Raw genomic sequence first — 26,934 nt, forward strand, 5'->3', positions numbered from 1 at the left:
GAAAACTTGCAAAATGTTATGGAATTGCTCGCCTGTGACTTTGCATGGAAAAGTGGATAAAGAAAATGGATGGATGGATGAATGAATTGTCATTGTAAAGAACAGTCATGAAAAATCCCCTAATGAGAGGCCTAATAAGAGGCTAATAAGGTTGTATAAAAGATGATTACTTTAGGTTATTGTTCCTGAAATTGGTTCTACAAGCTCATTAATCGTGGAGCAGGGGGATTTTTTCCTAATTATTCACTGTTTTTGCATTTTAGCAAATCTTTGGTAAATAAATAATGGCATTTTGTTGTTGTTCTGATGTAGTCTTTAATTAAATTTAAGACCTTGTAAAGACCAGATGATTATTTTATTATGTGCTGATATATAAACCCATTGATTTGGAAGAGGACATACTTACCATAAATGTACACATGCAGTGCAGAATAAAAAAATTAACCTCAAAAAAGCACCTTGTCTAACCAGATAAAGTTGTACAAAACAGCTTACTGTTTTTCATTCATGTTCCCTTTAAATCACACCTGCTAAAAGCATATTTTAGTGTTTTGTTTGACAGAAACTAATCCCTGAATTCTGAAAACACCCCTGAGTAAAACTCACTTACCTCTTTTATTTAAAAGCACAACAGTCTTTCAAATAAAGGCCATGTTTAAAAAAATGCTATTTCTCATTGTCATATCAAACCCCAGTGTTACTTTTTGTAACAGGGTGTTTCCTCCAAACTAGTTAAGAAGCCTACTAACAAAATTAGACCAATGACATTATTTTACCACTTGCGGAGGTCTCGGCTTTTGATGTGAAATTGCCTGAAAAACAGAACAATAATAATGTATGATTTAGTTTTAGTGAATATTAAGGATTTAAATAAGCAAAACATCTGACCTCCATCAAGAGTGACTGATAACCAACTCTCCTGGCTCTCCATCATTCTGTCCCGGGACCCACATTTGTAAAGGCCTTCTTGTTCCTGTGTCACTTTCTTGATAGTCAGATTTATGTTTTTTTCTGCAGTGTTGATTGCTATTCCGTTTTTAAAAAAGGTGGTTTCAATTTGGCTGCTTGTCCTGTACTGACAGTACAATACCACTGTACCGCCTTGATATACAGGAAAGGCTGGAGTCTTTAAAATGACGTCCCCATCTGTGGATCAAAGATATTCGACATGTTGAACTTCTCCCCAGTTTTTCCAGAGCTTTTATGATCTTGGCTGAAGAAAAGAGACTCACGGCTTACTGAAATGTTGACTGCCCGGGTGCGGCCTTCAGCTCCTTCACACCAGTACAAGCCGCCATTCTCACGGTCGACAACAAAAACACAAACGTCGGAGTGGTTCGCACCAACAGCCCCTGCTAGCTGTGGACACATCTGCGTTTTGTTTTTCCGTTCTGGGGAGAAATGCCACAGCTTCCAGCCTGTGGAGTTGGTCCTGGCAGGACACTGAACAGTGAAACGCTCCCCACTGAAGATCTGTCGGCTGCTGGGAGTCAGAGTTAGTGAGGGAGGAAGCAGAGCTGAGGAGGGAGTCAAAGAAAAGATGGTCAGCTGTACTGGTGCACAAACAATTGAGTTAAACATTGATTTTCTAAAAACAAGTAACTTTTAGTTTAGTTTTACAAGCAGGTAAAGAGTCTGGATTTTAAACTCCAATGTTTCTGATTTTGGCTATAATCTGTAGATGAAAACGAGTGTTGTTTAGTGTGAGACTTAAAAGACAAGTCTGCGTAAAAGATGACTAGGTTCCTCACAGGAGCATTTAGGTTAGAGTAATCCTGTTCAAAATAAAATTATAATTTAAAAAAAATGAATCACAACGATTTTCATTACCTCCTGGATTCAGATTAAGAAAGTTTCCAGGTCTTTATATTTTCAAGTCAAGTTTGTGACCTCAGTAAAGGATTTGCTTCTTCAGGGGTCATTAATAAATAAGTCTGTCATCAGCAGAACAGTGGAAATGTATGTTGTGTTTTCATATTTCCCAAGGAAAGCATATAAAGAGAGAACAAAACTGGTCCAAGTCCAGAACCCTGAGGAACATTATTACTAACTCTGGTGTGAAGTCAGAGCTAGTTATGTACATTAATGAACTCAAAACTATCAATTACATAAATCTCACCTAAACCTTTCTAAAGCAAAACTATTTATTCAAACTTGATATTGATATTTGATAATGAGTTTTTTTATATTCTGATTGGATTGTAAAATCTTTCTTCTTTGTGTCTGTCAGCATATGAATGGCTCAAATGTGAAGATAATGGATATTTTTAAATACTTAAGAGGTAGCGGTTGGTATAAATTTTTGATATGTGATATTAAAAGTCAATCTAACTGCAGCGGACTGTGCTGCCGCTCACCTGACACACTGAGCTCAACCTCCACCTCGGTGGTGATGTTGCTCTCTCTCTGCTCTGCTTTACACCAGTAGCTGCCTGCATCCTCCCTTGTTACAGCCGTGATGAAGTAGCTGTCATCAGAGACCAAATGCCTGGGGTTCAGTGGGAGAGTAGTGTTTGTTTTTTTCCTGTACCACCGGTAGGTCCAGGCAGAAGTGGAGTTAGAATCCAGCCTGCACTGCAGCAACACAGACTCTCCGAGGTAGATTTCTGACCCTGGAGGCCACACATTCACGATGGGCCCTGCAGGAGCAGCATTAATTCTTTATAGCCTTTCTTTTTGTTTTTTACTTATGTCAAGTGTACTGCAGGTGTATGGGAGATGTTTGTTCTTTTTTGTTATGCTTAGCATCTCTCGTACCTTCAAGTGCAGCGATATGGAGACCGAACACGGCCACACCTGAAATTCAGAGAAGCTGTTTTACACAAACACACACATTTGCTCATAATCACATGATGGCATGATCGCAGGAGGCAGCTCAGAGTGTTCCCACGTGGCAAAATGCCAGATCAGATTTTAGGATTAAATAATCAAGTCACATTAAAAAAGACATTTTCCTTGGATACATCTAAGAGCTGTGAGGCACAGCAATCCAATGCTTTGCCAAGACAGCACTTTGAAGACCATTCGAGCTGCATTTATACCTTACACACACACAGTCACAGCAGTACTACACAGTGTATGAGAGAGCTGAGCTTCCCCTTCCTTAATGAGGCTGTTTAGACTGTTATCCTCCCCATGGGAGGACAAGGAATGTACACATATTTGCTGTATTTTCCTGCCAGACACCTACACTGTACAGCAGAGTAACACAGAGCCATATGATGATCAGAAAGTTCTGACACATAACTCAAAGCTGTCAAGAATGGAACGGCCGACACAACGATTTGGCAGGCCTGTCTGAAACATTTCCATTAGCTCTATTCAAATTCTGGCTGGTGCACATCATTTAAATTTTGCACTGTCTGAAAGCCCAAACTGCAGGGCAGCAGCCGAGTTAAATTTATAACCCTGCACACCGTCCTCCTGATATCTGCATCAAATACAGGAAGAGAGGCTGGCTTTGGGTCTGTATCAGCATTGCTCTGACAGCAAAGTGCAGACTCGTCCTGAAGGACATGGAAACTGTTTTCCATTTAATAGAAAAAAGATTTTTATATGATAAAACACAAGGACATTCTTTAAAACCTGCCCAGCATAAGCCTGTCTGAAGATAAACATGCAGTAAGAATCGGTGAGGAATTATCTGTGATACTCACCCAGCAGGGAGGAAACAAGGATGATGTTCATTCTGTCAAGGCTTCAGTGTTTGGAATTTAAAAATATCCACCCGCTTTCCTTTTTAGCTCCATCAAAAATGAAAACCAAAGAGTTTAGAAATTTCCAGTGTTTAAATTGAGAGTCCAAAGATGTTTCCCAGAACCTGCTTTATTTGAGGGGCTGTGAGTCAAAAAATAATGTGTGGAGGAGTGAATGTCACAGCAAACCACAGACAGAGATGGTCATCTTGGTGGAGACATTTCCTTCCTCTGTCAACTAGTTAACAAAGCAGCCATGTGACAGCAGAGCTGAGCGCACACAGAAAGGCAGAGAGCTGAACACTTCAAACTACAGTCAATCATCAGCAATCCAGAGATTTTTCTTTTTCAGCGTACTAATGTCATTTATCTGCTCCTATACCCATATGATCTAACAGACTAGCTGCAAATGTTAAAATACGTTTGTTTGTTTTTCCAGTAATGCTGTCAGTGCTTGTTGCATAATCCCAATCATCTTCAATACCATATTTTTACATTGTTATTAACTCGTTTAGGTTCTTGATTGGCTTTGTTGTCATTTTTTTACTCTGTTTACATCCTAATTTTCTGTCCAGAACCAGCTGACTTGGATGCCAATTTTCTCTTATGGCAGATGTGTTTTTGTTTTACTGTAAGTAGTAAATCACACAAAAGGAGAACTTGTAGCCTATTAGATTATACTTTGGTCTTTACTGAAATAGCTAAACAACATTTTTGGCTTGCAACTAAATTTGGATGAATTCTAATATGGGGCATTAAATTCAAACCACTGCTGTTACACCTCTGAGTCACCAAGCAAGGTAGTCACAGAACCAAGTTGGCGAGTGTGTGTGATGGGAAACAGTGCTGCTGTCACTCGCTGGTTCCACTATGGTGGCTTCAACTGTGTGAGTCTTGAGATATAGTTGCCTTGATTGGCACATTATTGTACGACAAGAGGCCGTTTAAAAAGGGGTTCATCTTTGTGGCCATAAAGTGGAACTGTTTTGTAGGGAGCCCATATGATGCTGCCACCATCACATTCCATTGCATTCTTGATGTAGAGGTCTTTTGTTTGCAACACATGCTTCATTTTCCTTGTTAGCAAAAACATTAGTCTGTGTCTCATCTGACCAAAGCACCACTAACCTCGTGTTTGAAGGTGTCACAGAAGCCTTCTACCACATTTTAAATAATTTATTATTTTTGTTTGATTGTTTTGGCCTTTATTCCACAATGGTCAGTTTTGTATGCTCCAGTTTTTGTGGCGATTGAGTACAGCTATTTTGGGGTCATTTTTGGCCTGTTTATCCCCTTTCACACATCTGGTTTCAAGCCGGGCATGATGTGTCGCTGTTGTGTAGCAAGTAGCAGAGGTGCTCTGATATACCTCTGAACCGAGGTAGCCATGGAGCTGAATGGGTGTTCATGGGTCAAGTGATGGGCTTCACATGCCACTCTAACCGAAATTGATTTGGCAGTGTTGACTTCTTGCGTGTAAACACACTTTAAAGTAAGTTGAAGCTTTCTCTGCTTGGTCAAAAAGGGAACAGTGACAGTTTCTCAAGGACGCCCCTTTTCCACCAATAAAACACACCTGAAATGTGAAAAGAACTTTTGTCACCTTTGTAAATAGTGCCTTTCTTGGAGTATGCTTTCTATTTTGTTGCAGTGTGTTATTGAAAATAAAGTATCCTCTATGGGATGTTCAGAGATTTCAGTTTTATTTAGAGCCCAGCTCTGGTCCTCATGGGTACCTCTTCAAAACTTCAACACTTTTTCTTGAGCTGCTTGGTTTTTATTGTGCTCTTTGCTTACATACAGGTGATGCAAACTCTTTTTGACCATTTTTCATAAATTTCAAAAACTATCAGTGCTGGAGGGAGGTAGTGGTGATACCAAATGTCACCTGAATTGTCACAATCTGCGACGTTTGACTTATCTTACCTGTCACTGGTGATGTTATATGGTTGTAGAAATATTTTCTTTACTGTTCCCATCCTCCACGGGTTTATCTTTACATAATTTTAGTGTCTGTCTGGACTTTAAAATAAGTTTTTTGTGGCAGTGTGACATCCTGATCATAAATCAGTTGACGAAAGCTCCCATCCAGCAAATGCTGAATATTTTTCACAAACACACAGGGGCTCTCTCCATCACAGTCATGACTGTGTGAAGCATATAAATGACCTACTGAAGGTCTGGATCACACAAGGCACATATTTGCTCAACAAATGAAACCGTTAGTGTGAAGAGTTCCACGTCTGAAAAAGGTCTTTGACTTGTCATGTTAGATAAAAGCACAAATGAGACACATTTTGTTCCTCGTGATCCAAAGATAGTGTCTAGCTCATCCAACATTAGCACGCCAGCACTTTGGGTTAATCTGAGAACTATGTTAATCGTCAGCGTGGTTTCATTCTCTGAGCCCAGATAAGCTTCTGATGTATTAAACTCAAAATGCCAGTGGTGGCAGAGCTGTTTATTGTCTGTTTTATTACCCTTTCCTGAATACCACAAATCCAATAAACAGAGCTGGATAATAATTATCTCTGACTGACAGATAAATTAGAACCAATAAAGACACCTTTGGTTCGGCATTGGGCATGTTTAAGGGTTTATGGATCATGGCAAGTTTCAGATCATAATTTCCATGTTTAGCTGCATTTGCCAAATCAACAGACCATGTGTGGTGACCTGAAACAGCTTGGGCAACTTATGAGCATTATTTAGTTTTATCACCTGGAGCAGGGATCATCAACCGGCAACATGTGTGCCACATCTAGCCTGCAGCGATTTTCCCGGTCAACTTTGTGTTTAAAGCTCTTGGAGTGTGGCCTTTTTTTTCATGACCATAAATTAAAGGTTTGTCTCCCTGTTTCTACAAGCACACTCACACATGTTCTGCCAGTCATGGCTATATTGTGCAACTATATCTGCAGGGTTATCATCATTTCTTAGGAAAATCAGTTTTGCAAGTTCAAATAATAACAATTAAAATAAATACAAAATATTAATAGATTGTATTAAATATATAATAATCCAAATTTGAAAGTGTAAACAAAACAATATGCAATGATTTGCAAATTTCATAAACCCCTTATTTTATTTGCAATGAAGCATAGTAAATTTATCAAGTGTTCAAACTAAGAAATTGTAATATTTTTTAGAAAAATAAGGTCAGTTTGAATTGGAGGACAGCAATACATCTCAAAGAAGTTGGAACAGGACCATATTCATCTCTATGGATCATCTCCTCTTCTTTTACCAACAGTCTGTAAACATCTAGGAGCTGAGGAGAGCAGCTGCTGGAGGTTTTGGAGGGGATCTTTGTCCCTTTCTTGTCTGATGGAGGATTCTAGCTGTACAACAGTCCTGGGTCTTAGCTGGATTTTTGTTTTATGATGTTTCAAATATTTTAAATGACGAGAGGTCTGGACTGCAGGCAGGTCAGTTCAGCTCCTGGATTCTTCTACAGTGAAGCTATGCTGCTGGAATGGATGCGGTCTGAGGTTTAACATTGTCTTGCTGAAATATACAAGTCCTGCCTGTAAAAAGACGTTGTCTGGATGGGTGCATATGTTGTTCTAAAACTTGTATAAACTTTTCTGCATTGATGGTGCCTTTCCAGATGTGTAAGCTGACCACACCATGCACGCTAATACACCCCCATACCATCAGAGAGGCAAGCTTTTGAACTGTGTGCTGATGACAAGCTGGATGGTCCCTCTCCTTTTTAGTGTAATGGACATGCCACATGTGATTTTAAAAGAGAGGAAATTTGTCTGACCAACTAACCGTTTTCCCCTTTGCCTCAGTCCATTTTAAATGAGCTTTGAGAAGACAGCAGCGTTTCTTGATGATGTTCAATTATGACTTCTTTACATGATAAAGCTTTAACCAGAATTTATGGATGGCACAGTGAGCTGTGATTACAGACAATGATTTGTGGACGTGTTCCTGAGCCCATGCAGTGATGTCCAGAACAGAATGGTTTTAATGCTGTGGTCCCTCAGGGCCTGGAGCTCAAGAGCATCCAGTACTGACTTTCTTCTTTTTGTCCTTTGAGTTCAGAGATTTCTCCAGATTCCTAAAATCTTTTGGTGATATTATGGGCTGATGATGGGAGATTCAAAGAAAGGCTTCCCAATTATCAGTTGAGGAACATTATTCTGAAGCTGATGGACTAAAATTATCCACAGTTTTTTTGCAGACTGGTGAACCTGTCTATTTTCCCTCTGAGTGATTCAACCTCTTTAAAATATTTTTCTTTCAAACCCAGTCTTCTGATTGACCTGTTGCTAATCAACCTAATTAGTTGCAAAATTCTCCTGCAGCTGTTTCTTTTTTTTTTTTTTTGTACTTGCTCTTACATCATTTTGCCCCCGTTTATTGAGATGTGTTGCTGACATCAGTTTCAATATTACAATTTTCAATTGTACAATTTCATAGTTTCAACATTTTATATATTTACCATTTTGTTTTTTCTTTTTACACAGTGTCACAACTTTTTTTCTTCTACATCAAAGGCTGGCCTTCCCAGAGTCTGCTAAAAAAAAAAAAAAACATTCTGGCCCCTGAGCTTATTCTGACCTAGAATATATGGTGTTTGAGTTGTCCTGGCACCTCCTGTGTCCCAAAACCCAAGGCTCCTCCTGCTCTACATCCCTGTTGTTTTGTCGAGTAGGACCACCAAACAAAAGAGAAGAAACAAACAAACAAAAAACTTTTTTTTTCTTTTTTTTTTTTTTTTTGTAAATCACTCCTTTTAATGAATTTCCATCGTTTTCCTTACCCTGACTCAGGTCAGTCTATAGCTTCCCATTCTCACGGGTACAGCAGCCTCATTATGCCTCAGCGGTCCCCGCCTCCTCCTCACCCTCCTCATCATCATTCCTCCTTCCTCCCTCCACCTCCCCGTCGCTCCCTGCACATCCAGCCTCCCAGTTTTCGTTCCAGGAAGCGCGTCGGCCGGTCGGATGCTTTGCTGGAATGCCTGGGAGAGAGACCATCCTTGCTGTCCATTACTGAGAGAGAGAGGTCCAGCGGGGAGGAGGAGGAGGAGGAGGAGGAGAGTGAAGGAGGAAGAGGGGCGGCGGTAGGAGAGAGGAGCAGACATGGCTTCTAAAGAGATCACCGCCTCTGGTTTCATCAGTGTGAACAAGGATATCACAGGTGGGTGCAGGTTGTCGTTCTGGGCTCCTCGTTCTCGTTCGCGCCCCCCCGGGGGGCGCGTGCGGTCAGGTTCGGGATGCTTTCCAAACCCCCCTTTCCTCCTCCTCCTCCACTCCGCTCCGCTCGCGCGGCTGTCGGAGGCTGAGAGCGAACAGACGCATAGGATGCTCACCAGGAGCTACACCTTCATCATGTTTTGTCCTCAAGCTTCTCGGGGCGGCTGGTTCCTTCTCGGTGCATGAGAATTAGCTCGCGGTGCGCGCGGAGGAGAAATGCCTTGTCTTCAGTGAGCGCATCGGCGAGGGGCAGACAATTAACAAGAAATCAAATAAACCCAGCTTTAGGCCATGAGAGGGAAAGGGGGCGTTGTGGAAATTCTGGTGTGAACTCGTGAGTTAAAGCGTGTGTGTGTTTTATTTTTTAAAACCAAAACCACCAGCTTTACAACACGACCCCCCCTTGTAACACCCAGTTTTATGTGCTGGTTTCTTTTCTTATTGCCTCTTGGTTGGTTTTTGTTTGTTTCGCATGTGTTCGCGTGCGTGGTGTGTGAAAGTGAAGAACCGACAAAGCAGATGTTCACCGGATCTTGCCAGCAAAAAATCAATCAATCAATCAATCAATCAATCAATAAACGAAAAATAAAAAATAAAAATAAAAAAACGCACGAGCTGCCTAACAGGGCTCACAGATTGCATACATATTTATTCCGGCTTTTCTCTCCTCAAACAGCAACAGCTTCCATATGTCAAAGTCACAGCTCTGCCTTGGTCCGTGCTCGTGCGCGCGCACACACGCTGAAGGTAGCAGGGCCTCTGCTGCTGTGTTAATTACTCGTAATGGCTCTATCAGGCGCTCTGCAATGATTATTCCTGTGGAATCCCTGCTTCTCAGTTCAGTCACCTGCAGGGCTGCACCTCCTCCTGCAGCCTCACTCTCAGGGGGGAGGAGCACCTGGTGGCCTGCGGGCCTGCACAAGGTCACCTGCTGGAAGCTGGAGTCGCATCTCTTGTTCGGGCTTTACTTGGACTATAGCAGGTCTTATAGTGCCTGTTTGCTTCAAAGTGTAAGGGTGTGTGCGTTAGGCAAAAGGCACTCCTCATTGTTTTTTCTTTTTGTTAGATTTTTCTTTTTGTAAATAAGTCCAAGTTGCAGCAGTTCACGCTTCTCACAGGACGTGCTTATTTCATCCAGACTAAACGTGGTATCTCGCTGAGCTGTGACTGTTAGGAGACTAAATGGTTAAAAAACAAAACAAAACAAACAAAAAAGAAAAACCTCCAAACTGCAGCAGTCATGGCTGTGCACATTATTTTCAGCTCACTTTGTTGACCTGTGGCAAAATTCTGATGGGTTGTTTTTGTTTAAGATGTGTGTGTATAAATTCAACTGAATGAGCTGGAGACCCCCCACAACAAGTTTGAGACTAATTTGAGAGAAAAGCTGTTGACTATGTTCAAAACTCAAGCCACGAGGTTGCACACCTCTGCGACTCACCATGGGAAGTTGAGAACCTTGTGAAAATGACAAGATGAATGCCACGACTGTTGTTCGCTCACTAGTCACAGCCAAGTGAGATACCACCATAACTAATATAGCTCAGTGAGTTTCAGCACAGACTGTTTAAAAGCGGACAAAGCAGTCTTTACAAACACTAATCTTAGCTGCCACTGTATCATTTAGGACTATTTTCTTTTTTTTTTTTTTTTTTTGCTTTTGATTAAAAAATTACTGTGTCCACATGGTTGAAATGAAGACTTCTGAGTCACAATTTTAGTTTGAGTCATTTTTCCTGTATTTGTTTTCATGTTGTCACTGCCGTGTTTCTGTGTGTTCTCGTCACTCTTGTTTTTCTCATGTGTTTCCTGTGCCACTATTCATCTGTCCTTACTTCAGTAGTTTTCCGCTCAGTCTGCCACGCCCATCTTCACCTGTCCCCAGTTTGTAATCATTCACCTGAGTCCACTTACTAATCACCCGCTGCCTTTAAAACCTGGTCATCTCCTTCTCCTTCTTGTTTGCTTGCTGTCATGTTCAGTCTGGTTCCCTCGTGTCTCCCGCCCTTGTGTTCCTGGTGTCACCATTATTTGTAAGCTTTTGTTATTTAGTCTTTGCTGCCATGTCAGCCCTTTTGTTTTTGTCTCTTTTTGAATAAATTAGTTTTACTTTGGAACTCGTCAGTCTCGTCTGCATTTTGGGTCCAAATCCTCCTACCGCCGATCATGACATTCTGGTGAATTCAAGTTTACTAACCCCAAGCAGCTGAGAACCTTTCAAAAAAATAAATAAATAAAAGGCTTCAGGTACAGAGACATGTGCTACTGCTAATTTTTATGTTCCTTCAGTAACATGGAAGTGGATGGATGCAGTGCAACAGTAAAGTTGAGTTACCCATTAACCTAGTTTCCACTTTCAATTTCTATCTTCTTTTTAATAAAAACTACAGAGCCCACTGCAGAAATTGATGCTGTGAATGCTTCAAGTTGTTTTTGATTTGTTTTATTTTTAATTTTTTGGATGCAGGGTGGGCAGTAGGTACTGTGTTGAAAAACCCATACTGACTGGGAAAGCACCTTTTAGGAAACAACCTGGAATGTCACTCCTAAGTGCTGGTGCAAATGAACCCAAAAAATAGTAAAATGAAATTGCGATCATCAATATTAATATAGATGGATGAAGCATTTCTGCTGCCTCTTATTGTTCAAAATTGAAGCCAAAAAGTCAATTTTTTTTTGACTTGTCACCTTGTTGTATTTTTAGGAGCCTGCATACAATGTGCGTGGGGTTGTAACCTCAATACGAAAGTCCTGCCACACCCTCTGCTAACAGGCTGTCACACTGTCAATCACAGTGTAATGCTTCAGAGTTTCACATGTTTTATAAAGCCTCAAAAAATGATTTAAAACTAAACGTATTCCAAAAATGTGTATTTGAGCATACAGCTGCAAAGCAAGAGGTACATGAATCAACAAAAAACCACTGCTATAAAAAAAGATCTGTTTTTAATTTTTAATTTTTTTAAATGTTCCATTTGTTTACATGGATAAGTGGGACTTAAAAATTGTACTGCAGCCAGCTCAGTAGGGAGCACTCATCCACAGTGGCTTCAACTTCCAGGTTGTGGTCCTGTATCTAGTTATAGTATATTTTAATGGTTGCAATGATTCGAATGAATTCATCAAATTTGCCCATTTTAACTTTAAATATTTGAAAATCACTGGTTATCTCTACTGACTATTTTGTAAAGAGAAAATATGACCATTTATGGAGCATAAAGACAATCAGTTTTATGCATGTTTGGGCATTATTTTAATTATAAAAATGGTAAGTCTTTAAATTTGAGCTCAATCTAAACAAGTTGATGTGACATTAAAGATAAAAGGGTTCAGTAAATGTGTGTGTAAACTACACAAGTAAAGTATCTGGAGGACTGTGTGACTGCATCGTCTCCAAAGCTTAAAACCCTACACTCAGACTTTAGTATTGATTTCCTCATATATTCCTCGGATTACAGTAAGTGAGACTCTGAATCACGCAATTCCTGCAAGCGAGTGTATGCCGCTGCTGTGCGCTCTCCCACCACTTTGTGAGTAAGACGCTCGGCTTGGTGCAGCAGGCAGGTTACGTGCCGTAAACAAGTCAAAGGTCACGGCACTGACAGTGATACTGTTTGTCAGGAACAGATCTCTGTGAATCACACACAGTGACTCTCTAGTGTTGGTCCTGTGAGGAGGAAAATGATGCTGAGGCAAACGCTGAAATGTTTTTATTACATTGAAAAAAATGTATTAGCTTTTAGGAGCATCAGAGCGAAGTTAGGCTTCTCTTCCAGTCAGTAAGGAATTCATAAAATCCAGATTGTTTCTCAGAGCTGCTTTGTCTTTAAACAGCTTGCACCGCTGTTTGTCATTTTACAATAAGATGTAGCTGATATAATTTAGCATTTAAGATGTTTGTAATGTATTTCAATCAATTTTGTATAATGGTTTATGGTATCATCTGAAATGCCACAACTGATGCAGTTAAATAGCAAACTTATTCTAACCCTTAGACCTTTTCTTTGATTTGTGCATTGATTTCAATCTATAAGACCACGCTTTTCCTGAATTTTGGTGCATTTAATTGGATTGTATTTATTCACTGAAAATGTGCTGTAATGTTTCAGATTTCTGAGTGTTTTTTTTTTTTCTAATTGTACGCCTCTGGGCAGCTTCAGCTGTATGAAAAACAATGTGTGGAGACAGGAAGTTTTTCAAATAATCCTGCACAGTGAACATTATGTCTCATTTTATGTTCATCAAATTGATGTTGTAGGTTACTGAAGTGCCTTTCAGTGGAGAAACCCAGCCCATTTGTGTTATCACCAGACAGTAATAACTTTTCAAAATAAATAGAGACACAATTTTGTTCTGGGATGAACTGCCTCAAAAAGAATTGCAAAATGTTCATAGTTGTTCCAATAACTGCTATCTTCTATAAGATAAGAAACAAATATACTGTAAGACTGACAATATATGTTTGGTTTTCCTCCACAGAAAGCATCAGGAAGATTATCGATAAATCATCTATAAAGTTTGTTTGTAGCATTAAGCTTGACACCAAAAATGGCAAAACAGAGGACAGAATTCTGGTAAGTTGCTTTTTTTCCCCTTGTATCCTCATTGTTAGCTGTGCTGATTTAATGGGCCTTTCTTTTTGGTTTTTGATGATGAAGAGCAAAACCCTGCTACTGTATATATACATCTGAGTGCATGCATCATGCATGTTCAGTGTCTTTGATGTTAACATCTTCTGCAGTCTTATTGGATCTTTTTCATAGCATGAAATCCACAACAGCTGCAGCAGCAGCAGCAGCAGAAGAGCTCAATGATTTAACAGCACGAGCTGTGTTTCTTCAGTCACTTGCTAATTGTGTTACGACTGGGGTCCATCATTTGTGACTGGTGTTGGCAGCCTGGCAGGTTGAATATTGGATGGACAGTAGCTGTGGGAGCACCTATGGATTCCTCTGTGTTTAAGACCCTCACAGTGGAAGCAGTGGGGGGAGAAGGGTGAAGAGCCTTTGATTGTGGGGCGCTTTCATCAGAGAATGTGGGACAGAGATATGTGAGTGAGGGTAACCTCAACTAGCTATCTGAACAAAATCTGGGGCAGTTCAGCTTTTACACTTTGAACGAAAACTTAGACTGAATCCTGGATGAATACCAGTGTTTGCAAAATGCAGACACATACTGTACCTCATGCAGGCACACATTATGAAGCCACAACTAAAACTACATGTACTGCTGGGGTTTATGTACATGTAACTGAGAGAGACATGACTAGGGTTGGGGGACATGACCAAAAAGTATTATTGCAATGGTTTGGAGCTTTAGCCCAATGACGAAACATGTTGCAGTGTTTTAAATTCCTTCTTTCGTCACTGTATTAATTCAACAATATGACCTTATGCAATGGTGAACAATGACTCACAGACCTCCTCTGACCCTTGTTTCCTCACTGCTGGGGTTTTCAGGATGAGAGGGAAGAGAAGCGCCTGGGAAAAGCAAAACTCAGAGTGAATTAAATCAGACACTAAAAGGCAGCAGCTAAAATTTATACTCAGTATTTGCGATACAGTCATTTTTAATATTGCACAAGAGGAAATTTGCAATATATATATATAAGATATTCTGAATATGTCACCCAGTCCTAGTAGGGATGTCTGTTGTTTCCTCTGCAACCCATCAATGAGTAAATGATCTTTTGCTAAAAGCTCCTTCGCCTTAGTAGAATGGAGCTTTACTCAATGGAGGCTTTAATGAATCATCATGTGGCAAGGATGGGCAGTTAGAAGACTTTCTGCATTTATAGCCTTTGATTTTTAGTCACTTTGATATGTCTATCTGCCAAAAAAAACATCTTTCCAGTAATCTCTATCCAATCCATGTCTCATTTACTGTTTCCTCTCAAAAGCTGAACTGGAAAGCAAGGGGTCTCACTCCCGCTGGGTGCACGCAGAAGACAGAAAAAAGATTTGGAGTTTGATCAAACGTACTGGGTTAGCATTTGGCATAGGAAAGAGAAGCTTAAATGTGTTTCATTGAAGTATTGGGTTTAGAATGGAGGTGTTGGATGAGTCAAGGTTTATTTTGAGGTTGCGATCAGTGGTTTTGTTCCGTCTCTGCAGGTCACGTGAATTTATCTGGGTGATTTTTTTCACATCTGAACTTTCAAACCAAACAAGACCAGAATCTCTGTTCAGTAGCAACGCTCCAGCATAATTTTACACCACAATAGGCTTGACGTGTGTTTGGTCGGTTTTTGATGTGAAACGCTCGGGTAAGTGTCTCTCTTGCCTGCTGCATCAGCATGATTTACTTCTATTTACTTGTACGCACTGTCTTAACAACCTGCTGTAACCCAGACTCATCACCCTAATGTGATACAATCTGGTCTTTCTAATCAACTCCTTCAGACAGCCTTTGAAGCGAACCAGATTCCCTTCCTCCCGCCTCATCCCATCCTATCCTCCTTCTCTCCATCTCACATTCACATTTTGCTGTGTGGGTGTAAAAGGGCTGTCGATCTGTGCTTCCGACAGACTCGTGTCAAGCTCCTCTCTACTAGAAAACACAACAGTAAAGTGGGAGATCACTAATTTCATTACTGCTTTTCAATGGGGGGTATGGACACGTGGGGTCGATCGGGTAAGGGCGGGGTGCTGTAGGGATGCTTTGTCCTCAGGAGGGTGTTTTGAGAGAATGGAGTAAATGATTGGGAGCGACGGAGCAGAAGAGGAGAAGAGAAAGAGCAGAAGGCTGTATTCAGGGGTTGGCAGGGAGCAGCCAAATGCCAAAGAATCACTACCTTTTGTTTGCCCTGATGGAGAGAGTCACTGACTTTTTCTTTTAAAGGCATGTTTGCGAAACATAAAACTGCTGCTCACTGAGAACAATCAGGGGGCAGAATCATATTTACCCAAGAGGTCCATTACACAAATAATTCCAAATGGATACTGGCAGAGTAGTGCTGCAATCACTCGATCAGCCAGAGTTTTAGATTTACATTTGAGTTATTTCCACCTAAACTTTGCATTTATCTAAAAGTAATCTCTTCTCTGCTGCATTAGCAGAGGTAGTAGGGGAAAATGGTAATTTGGCATCCCAACCCAGCATGATCCAATTTACTGTATTTATTATGAATGCTTACCTGTGAAAATTTGAGTTTCTTCCCTTTAAGTTTTCAAATAGCCCCAAGCAAAAACTAAAGCAGAGCTGCACTCTCTTCAAATAAATATATGAGGTACTTTTATGACGGCCCACAGCATAGGTAATGTAAGGCTAATAAAATTACATCTGTATTGGTAGGATTGTGATTATAACCTCGTGAGATGTTGCTGTTTCTCAGCCTGTACAGTAGGATGTTAATCTATTAATGCTGAACAATGTGTCACTGGCGTAGAGGGCTTTTAGCTGGATCAATACAGGCGTATTTCCTCTCATCATTACCATGGAAACTCCTTGGACTATTTTCTTCCCATGGGGAGTTTGACTGTGCAGTGAACTTTTCCACAGTCTTGATTCCATTTGCTCTCTTTCTTTTTCTTTCACTTTTTTAATAGGTTCTCGCAACATGGCGTCTCTATTTCCTGGCTCCAAAGATTCCTGCTAAGGTACTCCTCACAGCTCCACTAAATGAATGTAAAGTTTGAGGTCTTTTTCTCCCCCCATTAGCAATGAACTCATTACTTTGTCTACTGTGTCTTTGACAACAGGTAGAAACTACATTCAACTTCTTGGAGATTCGAGCTTTGAATTCTCACCCTGATCACCAGGTGAATTTTTAAGCAATACCAAACTCCTAATGTGATCTTTATGCACCACTGTTACAGCTGTTTGAGTAGAAATGTTAAATCAATTTGGCCTTCAAAACAGGGCAACATCAACTACCAAAAGCAACATTTTTGTCATAGCAAAATAAAACGTGTTCCAGGTATCTGGGGCTTACACTGCTGAAACAATGGACCAGATCTTAACCCTTGTAGAATTGCTAAGGAGATCGTAGGAGTTTGACTGTGGGCTTTGTAGAAGGCTTACAACGAGGGTCGCTCAATTTCTTTAAGTCTGAGGCCATGGTTCTCAAGGGGGAAAAGGTGGAATATGCACTCTGGGTGGGAGTGAATCTCTCTTGATTTACATGTTCATAGGGGCTTATACATCTTCTCCAGCATGGGAGCATCTTGGGATCCTTCAGGAGGAGCTGGAGGGTGTTATTAGAGAGAAGGATGTTTGGGTTTCCCTCCTAAACCTGTTGCCTCCATTAATAAGCAGAAGAAAATGGGGGGATAATAAAAAATTGTTTTTTCTCAATGTTTCCTTGCATAATTAATATTTTCTTTAGCTATAAGAGTTGAACAACTTTTTTTTCTGAAAGTTTTTTTTTCTACTTCTCTCTCCCTCACTTTGATGTTGAGTATTAAAGCCTTTATTTTAGGCTTCGCTCAGGAGGTGGTACTTCATCCAGAGAAGTAAAAGAGCTGTTTTGACATTCAGCGAGCACCGCAGTGTCGCACAGCGTGAAGTCTGTTAAAAATTTCATTATAATTTTCTTGTAACATGTTAAAGAAAAACAGTAAAAGAAAAACACTGTTTTGTTGAGACAATGTGGAAAACAAGAAACATAAAATTGAATTTACAGGTTTTTCACAGTTGGAGGTGGGAGAAAGCTTCAGATTTTTGAGGTGTGACAGAAAAACATCAACACTGAAAATTAAATAACAGGTATAAGATAAGACTTAACCACCTTCCTGCCTGACTGTAATTTGCATTGAGTCTCTTACTTTCTGTCTGTAGGTTATTATTGACACCGACAAGTCCAGTTACACCCTGAGGTTCGAGTCACGCGAGCACCTCAATCATGTGGTCGGACATATTAACTTCGCACTGTCTCGCATATTCAACAACTCCATTTTTGCGTGAGTGTCGCCATCTTCCAAGATAAACTCTCAATGAATTGTCACATGACTGTGCCAGGGGCAATAAATCAGAATTTTTAAAACAGCTGACCTTTTATTTGTGCAATTATCAGTAGATGGATGATGCCTTACAGTAAAAGTGTGTTTCTTTGATGCTGGCAGCCCATCCATCTGTCACTCAGACAGCGACCTTTCAGAGGGCAGCAGGAAGTATTCACCCAGCTCGGAGACTTCGGTGGAAACGCAGAGGGCCTGTGGTAAGAGAGATGTTATCATCAGACGTGGGAAATTGCACACACACAGGCAGACACGTGGAGTCGCACACAGAGATTTGAGCACGTGTACTCTGCTTGGCAGGCTCTAGAGGAAGTTGGCACACATACGTCACAAGCGGTCACCCAGATGTTCTCTTTAGAGCTGTCACACAAAAGAAAGAGTAATAATTTGGATACATGTCTGTGTGTGCATTTTCCTCTTTCTTTCCCCTCTATTTTATAGCTGAAGGAAGCAGCTGTTCGCATCATCTCAGATTCCTTTTTGTCATTTTTCCCCCCCTCTCTTGTTTTGTTTTCTTCCACTTGCGTCTCTCAGGAGGCTTCTCGGAGACCTACGCTGCTCTGTGCGACTATAATGGCATCAGCTGCAAGGAGGAAGTGCAATGGGTAAGAGCTGTGGGACTGTGTCTGTGCCACTGTAAGGGCTTTTAGTGTTACATACTGTAATGGCACTGTGCACAAAATGAACGCTCATACGCTGCAGCAAAGAGGCTCATGGGTAATATTGCTCCTAGGATGTGGACACCATTTATCACTCTCAGGACAACAGAGAGTTTAACCTGCTGGATTTCAGCCATCTGGAGAGCAGGTCAGAAAACCAAAGATGGCCAAAATGCTGTTACATCTGAAAACACAGTGCCATATTTCTTTTAACTTCATTTATCTTTTCCAGGGATTTGGCAGTGATTGTTGCATCGATGGCGTACAACACTTGGTTCACCAAACTGTACTGCAAAGACCTTCGCATTGTAGGTTTAAACACCCCCGTTGAATTTTGACGTGCCTCTGACAAATCACTTACTATGAGTCAAGCTTGATATAAATTAGGAATGGGCCTTTTAAGCAAAAACACTCTTTGAATTTTCCAAATGTTGTTGGTAATTATATGATTTTTCTTCAAATATTCATCACACCACCAATCCAATCCTGTTCCCCCTTTGTCCACCTGCCAGCTACCACTACAAACACAAAACCATCTTGCAGCAATTCATGCCTCTCACAACACATGCTTAGTTCCTCCTTTCCTCCTGCAGGTCTAATTAATATACTGCAACATGTGTCAGCAGAACAACAGACTGTTTAAAAGCAGAGAAAGCAGTCATACCGAGCACTAATCTCAGCTCCCACTTTGTGAGTTAGTACTGTTGCCTGTTTCATGTTTTGCTTAAAAAAACGACCAGGTCCACACATTTGGGACTTGAGGTGAATTAGTTTTCTCACCTGAAGTCCTGCAGCTGAAAACCCCACTAATGAAATAGATACTGTATGTGCTTGCTGCTAATCCTGTTGGCTGGGGATCTTTATATGCTTTCGTTTTTACCGATCCAATGGATCACTGTGGAGGAGGAAATACATATTCAAACAGCAAAGCTGAGCTCACCTGTGAATGTAGTTTCCATTTTTTAATCCTTTCAAAATAAACCACAATGGCTGAAACAGTTGCTTGGACTGAGTTAACTTTTTTTTTTCAATGGGGGGGTGGGGGAAGGTTGTTGTGTTGAAAAAAATCGTAAGGAACAGAAAACAACTTGCTGTGTCACTACCAGGGGTTGGTAGAAAACATTTTTTAAAAAGGCAGTCTTGGCAGTTGCATTATTTTTTGAATTCATCCATTTTATTTAGACTTTGGACATTTGAAAATTCACTGCCCATCCCTTATGCAAATATGTCTCATCTGTTTGAAGGGGTCAGAGGTCACAGAGCAGGTCCTGCACACGGTCAGCAAATCCTCCAGTCTTGAAGAGATCACCTTGGAGAATGTTGGGCTAAAGTCGTAAGTTTTAATGCTTATCAACTTTATTTTGACTTTATTGTATAACTGAAAGCTTTGAGTATAAACTTGTCATGTGGAGTTTTAAAAATGTTTGTGTTCACCAGACTGTAAGAGTGTGTTTAGTTGCATATGGGAGCTGATGGAACCATACATAAATTGTTTAAATATCCCCTCCAGGAGTTGTTGATTCCATCCAACCTCATTTCTGTTGTTAAAAAATGTAAATTTATGTTGAAGTTCTTCCAGTAAGCAAAAAACATTCTATTGGCTTTAAAATGGCTTGGTTATGACGGCATCATTGTCTTTCTTCAGTGAGGGGGAATCCATGAAAATGCTTATTTTCTGGCCCTGCTTACATCTTCTCTTTTCATGCTTTGCTTTCAACTCATCACACCAAGCTTTTAGTTTAAGACAAAACAATAATCAAAGCTGTAAGCTGCTGTGTGTTGAGTGCAAACCTCATAGATATTTCACATGAGAAGCGTCATCCACTTGTTGTCTGATAGTTTTTAGCGAGTCGCGATCAGCGGGTGCCAGTCAGGCGGGTTGGGCTGCCGGAACTGTCAGACTCTGTGATTAATTTTTTACAGAAATTCATCCGTTTTTGTTGTAAATTTGAGAGGCAGCCATCTGGAAAATTAGGAACTGCAGATCCGTGTCTCATATCTGGTGTTTTTGATGGAAAGTGTCTCCATTTAAACTGCTTTCATTTTTGCTGTATGTAGTTAAAACACTTTGGGGTAAAACACGAAGGAACACAAACTTTGTCTTTGTGCTAACTCACCCATAGGCAGAACGTGTCACTTGTCTTTACTTTAAGAGTGAAACTCACAAAGAAGCCTTTCCTCCTCATTTCTTCATCGTGCTAGAGAGCCCCACCTTAAAAAGCAGTCTCAGATATTCTACTGTCTGGTGATGCTGATTTTTCTTATAATGTGTATTATAATAACTAAAAACATATGCTATACACATATTAACATGGTCTGTTTTTGTGCTAAGTGTAAATCAAGAAACAGAAAAGAAACTTAAGATCTCACTGTGGGCTCTTGAAGGTTGAAATATACAGTTTTTACTCGGAAACCAAATATTTTATTAACCAGTAAAGGCAATTATCATATTTACCAGTTTGCTATATTAAGAAGTAAGGTACTTGTATATCTCTGATTTGGTTCTGTGAACAGTGACTTCCCACAGAAGATGTCGGCTGCTCTTTCAGAGAATCCTGCTTCAGTCATTCACTCCATTAACTTGGCGCACAACTCACTGGACAACCAAGGTAGGAACCAAGGTGTCATTCTGTAAACAACTAAATGAAAGAAAAAAAGTGCTACTTTGATTGATGATGTAAATTGTTTTTAATGAGACAATAACCAGCCTTTACATTTTAGATAACAGCGAGTTTAAAAGATTTCTGACACCTTAATGAAATGTTTATTTCTGCTTTTGTTTTGTTTTTTTACCTCAGATCACTAAAGAAGGGAATTAACCGTAAAGGAAAATAGTCTCTAATTGTTGCCTGCCTTTTAATGCCACTGTTTTTGGTTTTCCCCATGCTTGTGTGCGCGTTTGCCTTTCTGTTAGCAAATGATGAACCACTGGACAAATGTTAACAAAACGTCCAGTAAGCAATTATTGGATGAACATTTATAACTGATTAACTTTTGCAGTCAACCCAATTCAAGATGGCCACCACAGCTAATTGAACTTAGCAAACACACAAATGGCCACAACTTAGTCAATTTTACAGATACTGAGCTAAAATTAGATGTCGTGGTATGTATTGAGAGTCATTCTTAACACATACTATGAGCATTAACAGATAAATTAATAAATTAATTTCAAGATTTGACCAAACCATAATTTCTCAACATAGGATGACCTTATCTTAGTTGCAAACAGGTCTCTTTCTTTTAGGTAACAAAAGGGGCATGTACTTGTAAAAAGAGCAAGTGTCTAACAATAAAAATCAAGTAAAAATATTTAAATATGGTTATTTTATATGTCAAAAACATTATGAAGTTTAAGAAATCCAGCCGTTTTTAGGGAATTTTAAGTTTGAGAACCATCTGGAAAATTGGAAAATCATTGATAAACATTTTATAACTATCAGTTAATAAATCTAAATATTAGAATATTATAACTGCAGGTCTCATAAGATGATCTTAGTTTAAAACTCTAGCATAAAGCATTACTTGTTATGCATTCCTTCAAGGAATAACAGGCCTTCAAACTGTATCTGCTATTCCATCGTTAATCCTAAAATCCTTTGCATCTCTTTTTTTAGTTTATGTATATACAGTTTTGACAGGCAAATTTAGTCTATTTTAAAAAGAGTTTTACGTGTATCTTCTTTCTGCACGCTGCAGGTGTGTCCAACCTCATCCAGCAGGTGTGTCGTCTCAGCAAAGGACTTCGTCTCCTCAATCTGTCCAAGACGTCACTCACTTCTAAAGGTTTGTTCGCCTCTAATTCTTCTTTGCTTCAACGCCATCTGTTAGGTTTAAGGAAAAAAAAGGATTTACTTTTATGTAAATTGGTATCTCTCCAAAGCCGTCAGAAAGTGAGTTATTTAACCTGCAGCTGTTGCAGAGCTCCGGTGAGCTCACTGTGAGTGAGAGGAAGTAAAATCTTCAGAGCTGAAAAGATTTTCCCCCTCTGAGAGCTTTGTCTCATCTTTTGGCCCTGTTATGACTTCCATATTGACTTCTGATGTCTCGCGCTGCCCTGCAGGCACCGGGCCTCTAGTTACTTTCTCATCTTACAATCTACCCAGTGGAGAATTTAAATATTGCATTAAATTGCTTTGCTTCCCATATAATATTCACTGATACCTGCTGCTCTCAGATCTGTATGAATAATGTAAGAAGTTATGAAAAAATTCCCAGTCTCTTAATGTTTTACATTATTCTCTCTGTTTTCTATTTTTTTGCTGTTGTTGTTCCTTTTTCTCCCATCCGTGTCTCTGTCTGTCTCCATCTCTCAGGCGTGGTGTCTCTCTCTCAGGCTCTGTGCTCCAGCGATGAATACTCCAACTCCCTGCTGCACCTGGACCTGAGCAAGAACCCCGGGGTCCTCTCAGGGGATGATGCCTCGGTCAGACAGCATATCCATCTGGAAACAGGAGCACTCTCTGCTCCATTTATGTTTCTCTTGTTTCCCCCACCAGCCTAATGTGACACCTCCTCTGTTCTCCTGGCGTTCTGTTTGCAGAACTTGTATCTGTTCTTGTCCCAGCCCAACTGCCTGGTCCACTTGGATCTGTCAGGCACAGACTGCTCTGTTGACTCTGTGAGTGGGAACGTCTGCTTTTTTGATCAAACTTTGATGGGTGGCGCTGGAGGAAAATGCGCTTCTCTCTCTGCGTGCGGCTCTCGGCTCACATTAACCGTTTCCACCCTGTGTCTTGTGCAGCTATTTGGGGCTCTTCTGAGGGGGTGTTGCGCTGATCTTTCCTTTCTGAATCTTTCCAAAAATACTTTCTCCCACAGGTTAGTCATATCTTTAAGATTACCTAAACAATACAGACAGCTCCACCTCCAAATCTGGAAAGATGTATTGTCACTTTCATCACAGATGCTTAATTTTTCCTCATCACTCACCCAGTCTTTCCCGTTCCTTTTGGCTAATTTCATACCCACTCTTGTTTAATGGGTTGTCAGAAATGAATTAAGTAAAAGATCACAAAAAACATTTTGTCCCTTTCTGTTGGTGTGTTTAAACAGATCTATTATTTGACCCCACTTTCTGCCCGTTCATGCTAAAGCCACATTTCTTCTTTATTAGTACTCTCAGGTCTGCACTGATATTCATTTGGCACGTCACTGACATTAAGACTTCATCTCCTGCTTGTGACTGTGCACGTCTCATCCTCACTCTGTGTCCCATATCCTCACCCCCACATTCCTGCTCTTTGATCCCTGTGGTTTTTCCTAATTCAACAGGAAAGTGAAGGACACGCTGCCATTGTTTCGTCAGTTCTTCAGCTCAGCCTTCAGCCTCACTCATGTCAGCCTCGCCTCTATGAAGCTGCCCCCTGATGTTCTGAGGTACCTGACATGTCGCCTTTTATTTTCCTGTCCTCATGTGCTCCCTTTTCATCTTAACTCCTCTGCACTGAAAGCGAAAAGGCAGGCGCAGCCGTTTCAATCAGGTCTTTATTTCTTAATCTCCTTCTTTCCCAATCACCTCCCCCCTCCCACACTCACACACACACACAGGGCTGTCCTGACCGGGTTGACCTCCAATCCTCATATCACCGATCTTCATCTGGACATCAGCGGCTGTGAGGTGAGAGCTTTTTTTCTCTTTGTTCATCTGTAGTTTTGTTTTCCACAGCCGATTCCACACATAGGCAGTACAATAAGAGAGCAGCAGCATCACAAGAGCGGTTAGGGAGGTGCAGGAGACCACCTGCTTCTGAACCGCTCACAGTCAAATACAATCTACTGCTACAAATGTAAAAAAAAAGAAAATAGATAAAGTTATAACTAGAAAACTTTTGAAGGGTGCCTATGCAGCTGCTGCCTAAAACTTTGAACATCCATCAGTGTTCCTCTATAAAACCCAGCAGTAATTTCGGGCTTTCTTTTGTAAAGATCGATGATGACAAAATGCAAATGTTTTGATGTATAAACTGAACAAAAAATGTAAGGAAACCAAGATCAAAAGAAACATTAAAGCTGCTGCCTGTGGCTCATTGTGGTCACCATGGTAACTACACACCTGTAGAGTCGAAAGTAAGCCTCAGACAAATGGCAAAAACCATAAGGTGTACTGAAAAAGGTTTGTGTACCATAAGTGGCAGAAGCGCCTGGTCACCACATTCTTTGTGTCCAAGGTGTTTTATGTAGGGGGTATGGCAAGTTAAAAAAAAAACCTTCACTTCTTGTTTTGAAGAGAAAAGTCGGTACAATAGAAGTCAGTGACAGAGTATCGAAAACACAGACAAAAATGTCTGTTTTCAAGTATATAACCTTTAAAAGATGTGTCATATTTGTGTGCGCCAAAACCTAGATTTTGGAGAGCTTAAACAGCCTAACAGTTAGTGTACAGCACCAAAGCACTCTGTGAACATGCCGTGATAAAATCTTCAAAATGTACAAAAAAAAGTGTTAAAATGAAACTGGCAGCGTTTAAAGGAATGCATATTGTCTACTATTTTGCGTGCCAAAGTATTAAACAAAGATCCCACATAATCTGTTAGCAGCACTATGATTGTGTTGTAAATGACTCAGCTACTACAATTGACTGGGTTATAGTCTTTTTTTTGTTTGCTATGGTTGATGCTCGTGTTCTCACTAAAACCAGGAAGATAGAGCACATAACACCAGTTTTAAAGTCCCTACACTGGCTCCCTGTAGCTCAAAGAATAAACTTTAAAATAATGTTGTTAGTTTATAAATCACTGAACGGTTTAGCACCACAATACATTAAAGATCTGTTATCGCTGTACCAACCGTCTAGACCCCTCAGATCTTCTGGTTCTGGACTGCTCTGCATCCCCAGAACCAGAACCAAACGAGGAGAAGCAGCTTTCAGTTTCTATGCACCACAAATTTGGAACAAACATCCAGAAAACTGTAAAGCAGCTGAAACACTGGGTGCCTTTAAATCTCAACTTAAAACCCACCTGTTTAGAGCTGCTTATGGCTAAATTAGGGTTAGAGTGTCTTCAATGTTTTTCTCTTTCTTACTGTTTATTCACTGTCACATGCTGTTTTTATTTTGTTTTTTAATTATGTAAAGCACCTTGAAATGCCTTGCTGCTGAAATGTGCTATACAAATAAAATTTGATTGATTGATTGATTGATTGATTGATTGATTGATTGATTGATTGATTGATTAGCTTTGGCATCTATCTTTAATGGCAGCAGGTGATAAACCAAAATGCGAGTTCAGTCATGTAGAGTCTAACTTTCTGTGACTCTTTTAAACTTAGAATTATGTTTCTACTTTGAAGTATGCCTGAGCTTTAGGGCTCCAAAGAAGGCTTATCTCACCAAAATCCCAATATTCTTTCGCTGTGTTTTTTGTGAATTTCATCTACGCTGTATGATGTGCTGCTATCAAAGGTCATAGCTCACCATTCCCAATGGATCGTACATGCTTTAGTTTATTTTCTTACGGGTCCTTACAAAACTGTGGGAGGTGACGCAAACCAAAAAATTGCCACAGAAACAGAAGAATAACGGGCAAATAGTCATAAGGTTGCTTCAGTGCTTTTGCATTGATCCCCTTAAATATAATGGCTGCCCTTTACATAGCCACTGCAGGCAGTCAGATCTATTAGTGCATCAAGTGAAATTTTTCCTCCTGCAGAATGTAGAAAATTTTAGTTTTCCACCTAAACTTTAACAACGCACTGAAAATGTCATGTTTGGTTCCAGTTTACGAACCCACATGCACGAACACAATCAGGAGACGCGTATGCAAACAATAATAAAGTTTATTGAACAGAGGGGACAGGGTTGGGGAGAAAAACACGGAGCAGAAGTCAGGAAGGGATAACCAGTTCAGCCACTGTCAACGAGAGGAAGCGGTTAGACTCCTGGGAGGTGGAGGAACATATAAATATATATATGTAGAGGAGAGAAAGGCTTACTAGGAACAGATGGAAGCTCACTTAGGAGCAGCGACAGACCCAGGGCGGCGTGGAGAGGTAGTGAACCGTTGGAGGGCGGACAGGTAAGACAGACTGAGTGGGGAGCGAGCTGGCGGCTGGTCGTGGTCCGGAACAAACGATCCACAGAACTTTTCTCTCGAGAAAACTCCGGAGGAATCCAGGTAGACCTGACGAGAAGGAACAAACACAGGAGGCGATTATCTCGGGAAGATACACAGCGGGCCTTACTCTGGAACGATTTGTTACCAAGGTGAACAAACACTCAGGCAAGGAAGTGTCAGCTCGCCGCTTCTTAAATATCCCCAGCCTCAGTCAGCAAATGCGCCACAGGTGTGTCTCCGGGTTCAACCACACGCTTCTCCAGGGGCTCTGCTCCTAGGCGGCATCTGGTGGAGGAAGTGGGAAGCGGCAGGCTTCCAAAACAAAAGAAAAACAAAACAAACCACCGATCCTGACA

At 40.5% G+C, this 26,934-nt stretch overlaps 1 protein-coding gene and 1 long non-coding RNA gene across 3 annotated transcripts in view; one reads left to right on the forward strand and one right to left on the reverse strand.

Annotated features, from left to right (window-relative positions):
- The first annotated feature begins 8,572 nt into the window (after positions 1-8,572).
- The window catches only part of LOC108243416 (capping protein, Arp2/3 and myosin-I linker protein 3), a 45,460-nt gene continuing 27,098 nt past the window's right edge, over positions 8,573-26,934 (forward strand). Inside the window, exons 1-17 of one of the 2 annotated variants that reach the window (XM_017428834.3) lie at positions 8,573-8,849; positions 13,385-13,479; positions 16,453-16,503; positions 16,606-16,665; positions 17,684-17,805; positions 17,968-18,062; positions 18,397-18,467; positions 18,596-18,669; positions 18,754-18,829; positions 19,766-19,854; positions 21,036-21,130; positions 22,221-22,307; positions 22,838-22,947; positions 23,065-23,142; positions 23,266-23,342; positions 23,796-23,900; positions 24,072-24,141. In XM_017428834.3, the coding sequence (XP_017284323.1) occupies positions 8,792-8,849; positions 13,385-13,479; positions 16,453-16,503; positions 16,606-16,665; positions 17,684-17,805; positions 17,968-18,062; positions 18,397-18,467; positions 18,596-18,669; positions 18,754-18,829; positions 19,766-19,854; positions 21,036-21,130; positions 22,221-22,307; positions 22,838-22,947; positions 23,065-23,142; positions 23,266-23,342; positions 23,796-23,900; positions 24,072-24,141 (1,413 nt within the window). In that variant the 5' untranslated portion in view covers positions 8,573-8,791. The remainder of the gene's footprint in view (positions 8,850-13,384; positions 13,480-16,452; positions 16,504-16,605; positions 16,666-17,683; positions 17,806-17,967; positions 18,063-18,396; positions 18,468-18,595; positions 18,670-18,753; positions 18,830-19,765; positions 19,855-21,035; positions 21,131-22,220; positions 22,308-22,837; positions 22,948-23,064; positions 23,143-23,265; positions 23,343-23,795; positions 23,901-24,071; positions 24,142-26,934) is intronic. The other variant, XM_017428833.3, reaches the window with a different exon arrangement.
- On the reverse strand, positions 26,283-26,928 carry LOC119616801. Its single transcript, XR_005232847.1, has 2 exons — positions 26,457-26,928; positions 26,283-26,374 (listed from the first exon to the last, which is right to left on the reverse strand). It is a non-coding gene; the product is annotated as an uncharacterized LOC119616801 (long non-coding RNA).

This window comes from Kryptolebias marmoratus, linkage group LG24 (assembly GCF_001649575.2).
Source record: "Kryptolebias marmoratus isolate JLee-2015 linkage group LG24, ASM164957v2, whole genome shotgun sequence".
Lineage (NCBI taxonomy): Eukaryota > Metazoa > Chordata > Actinopteri > Cyprinodontiformes > Rivulidae > Kryptolebias > Kryptolebias marmoratus.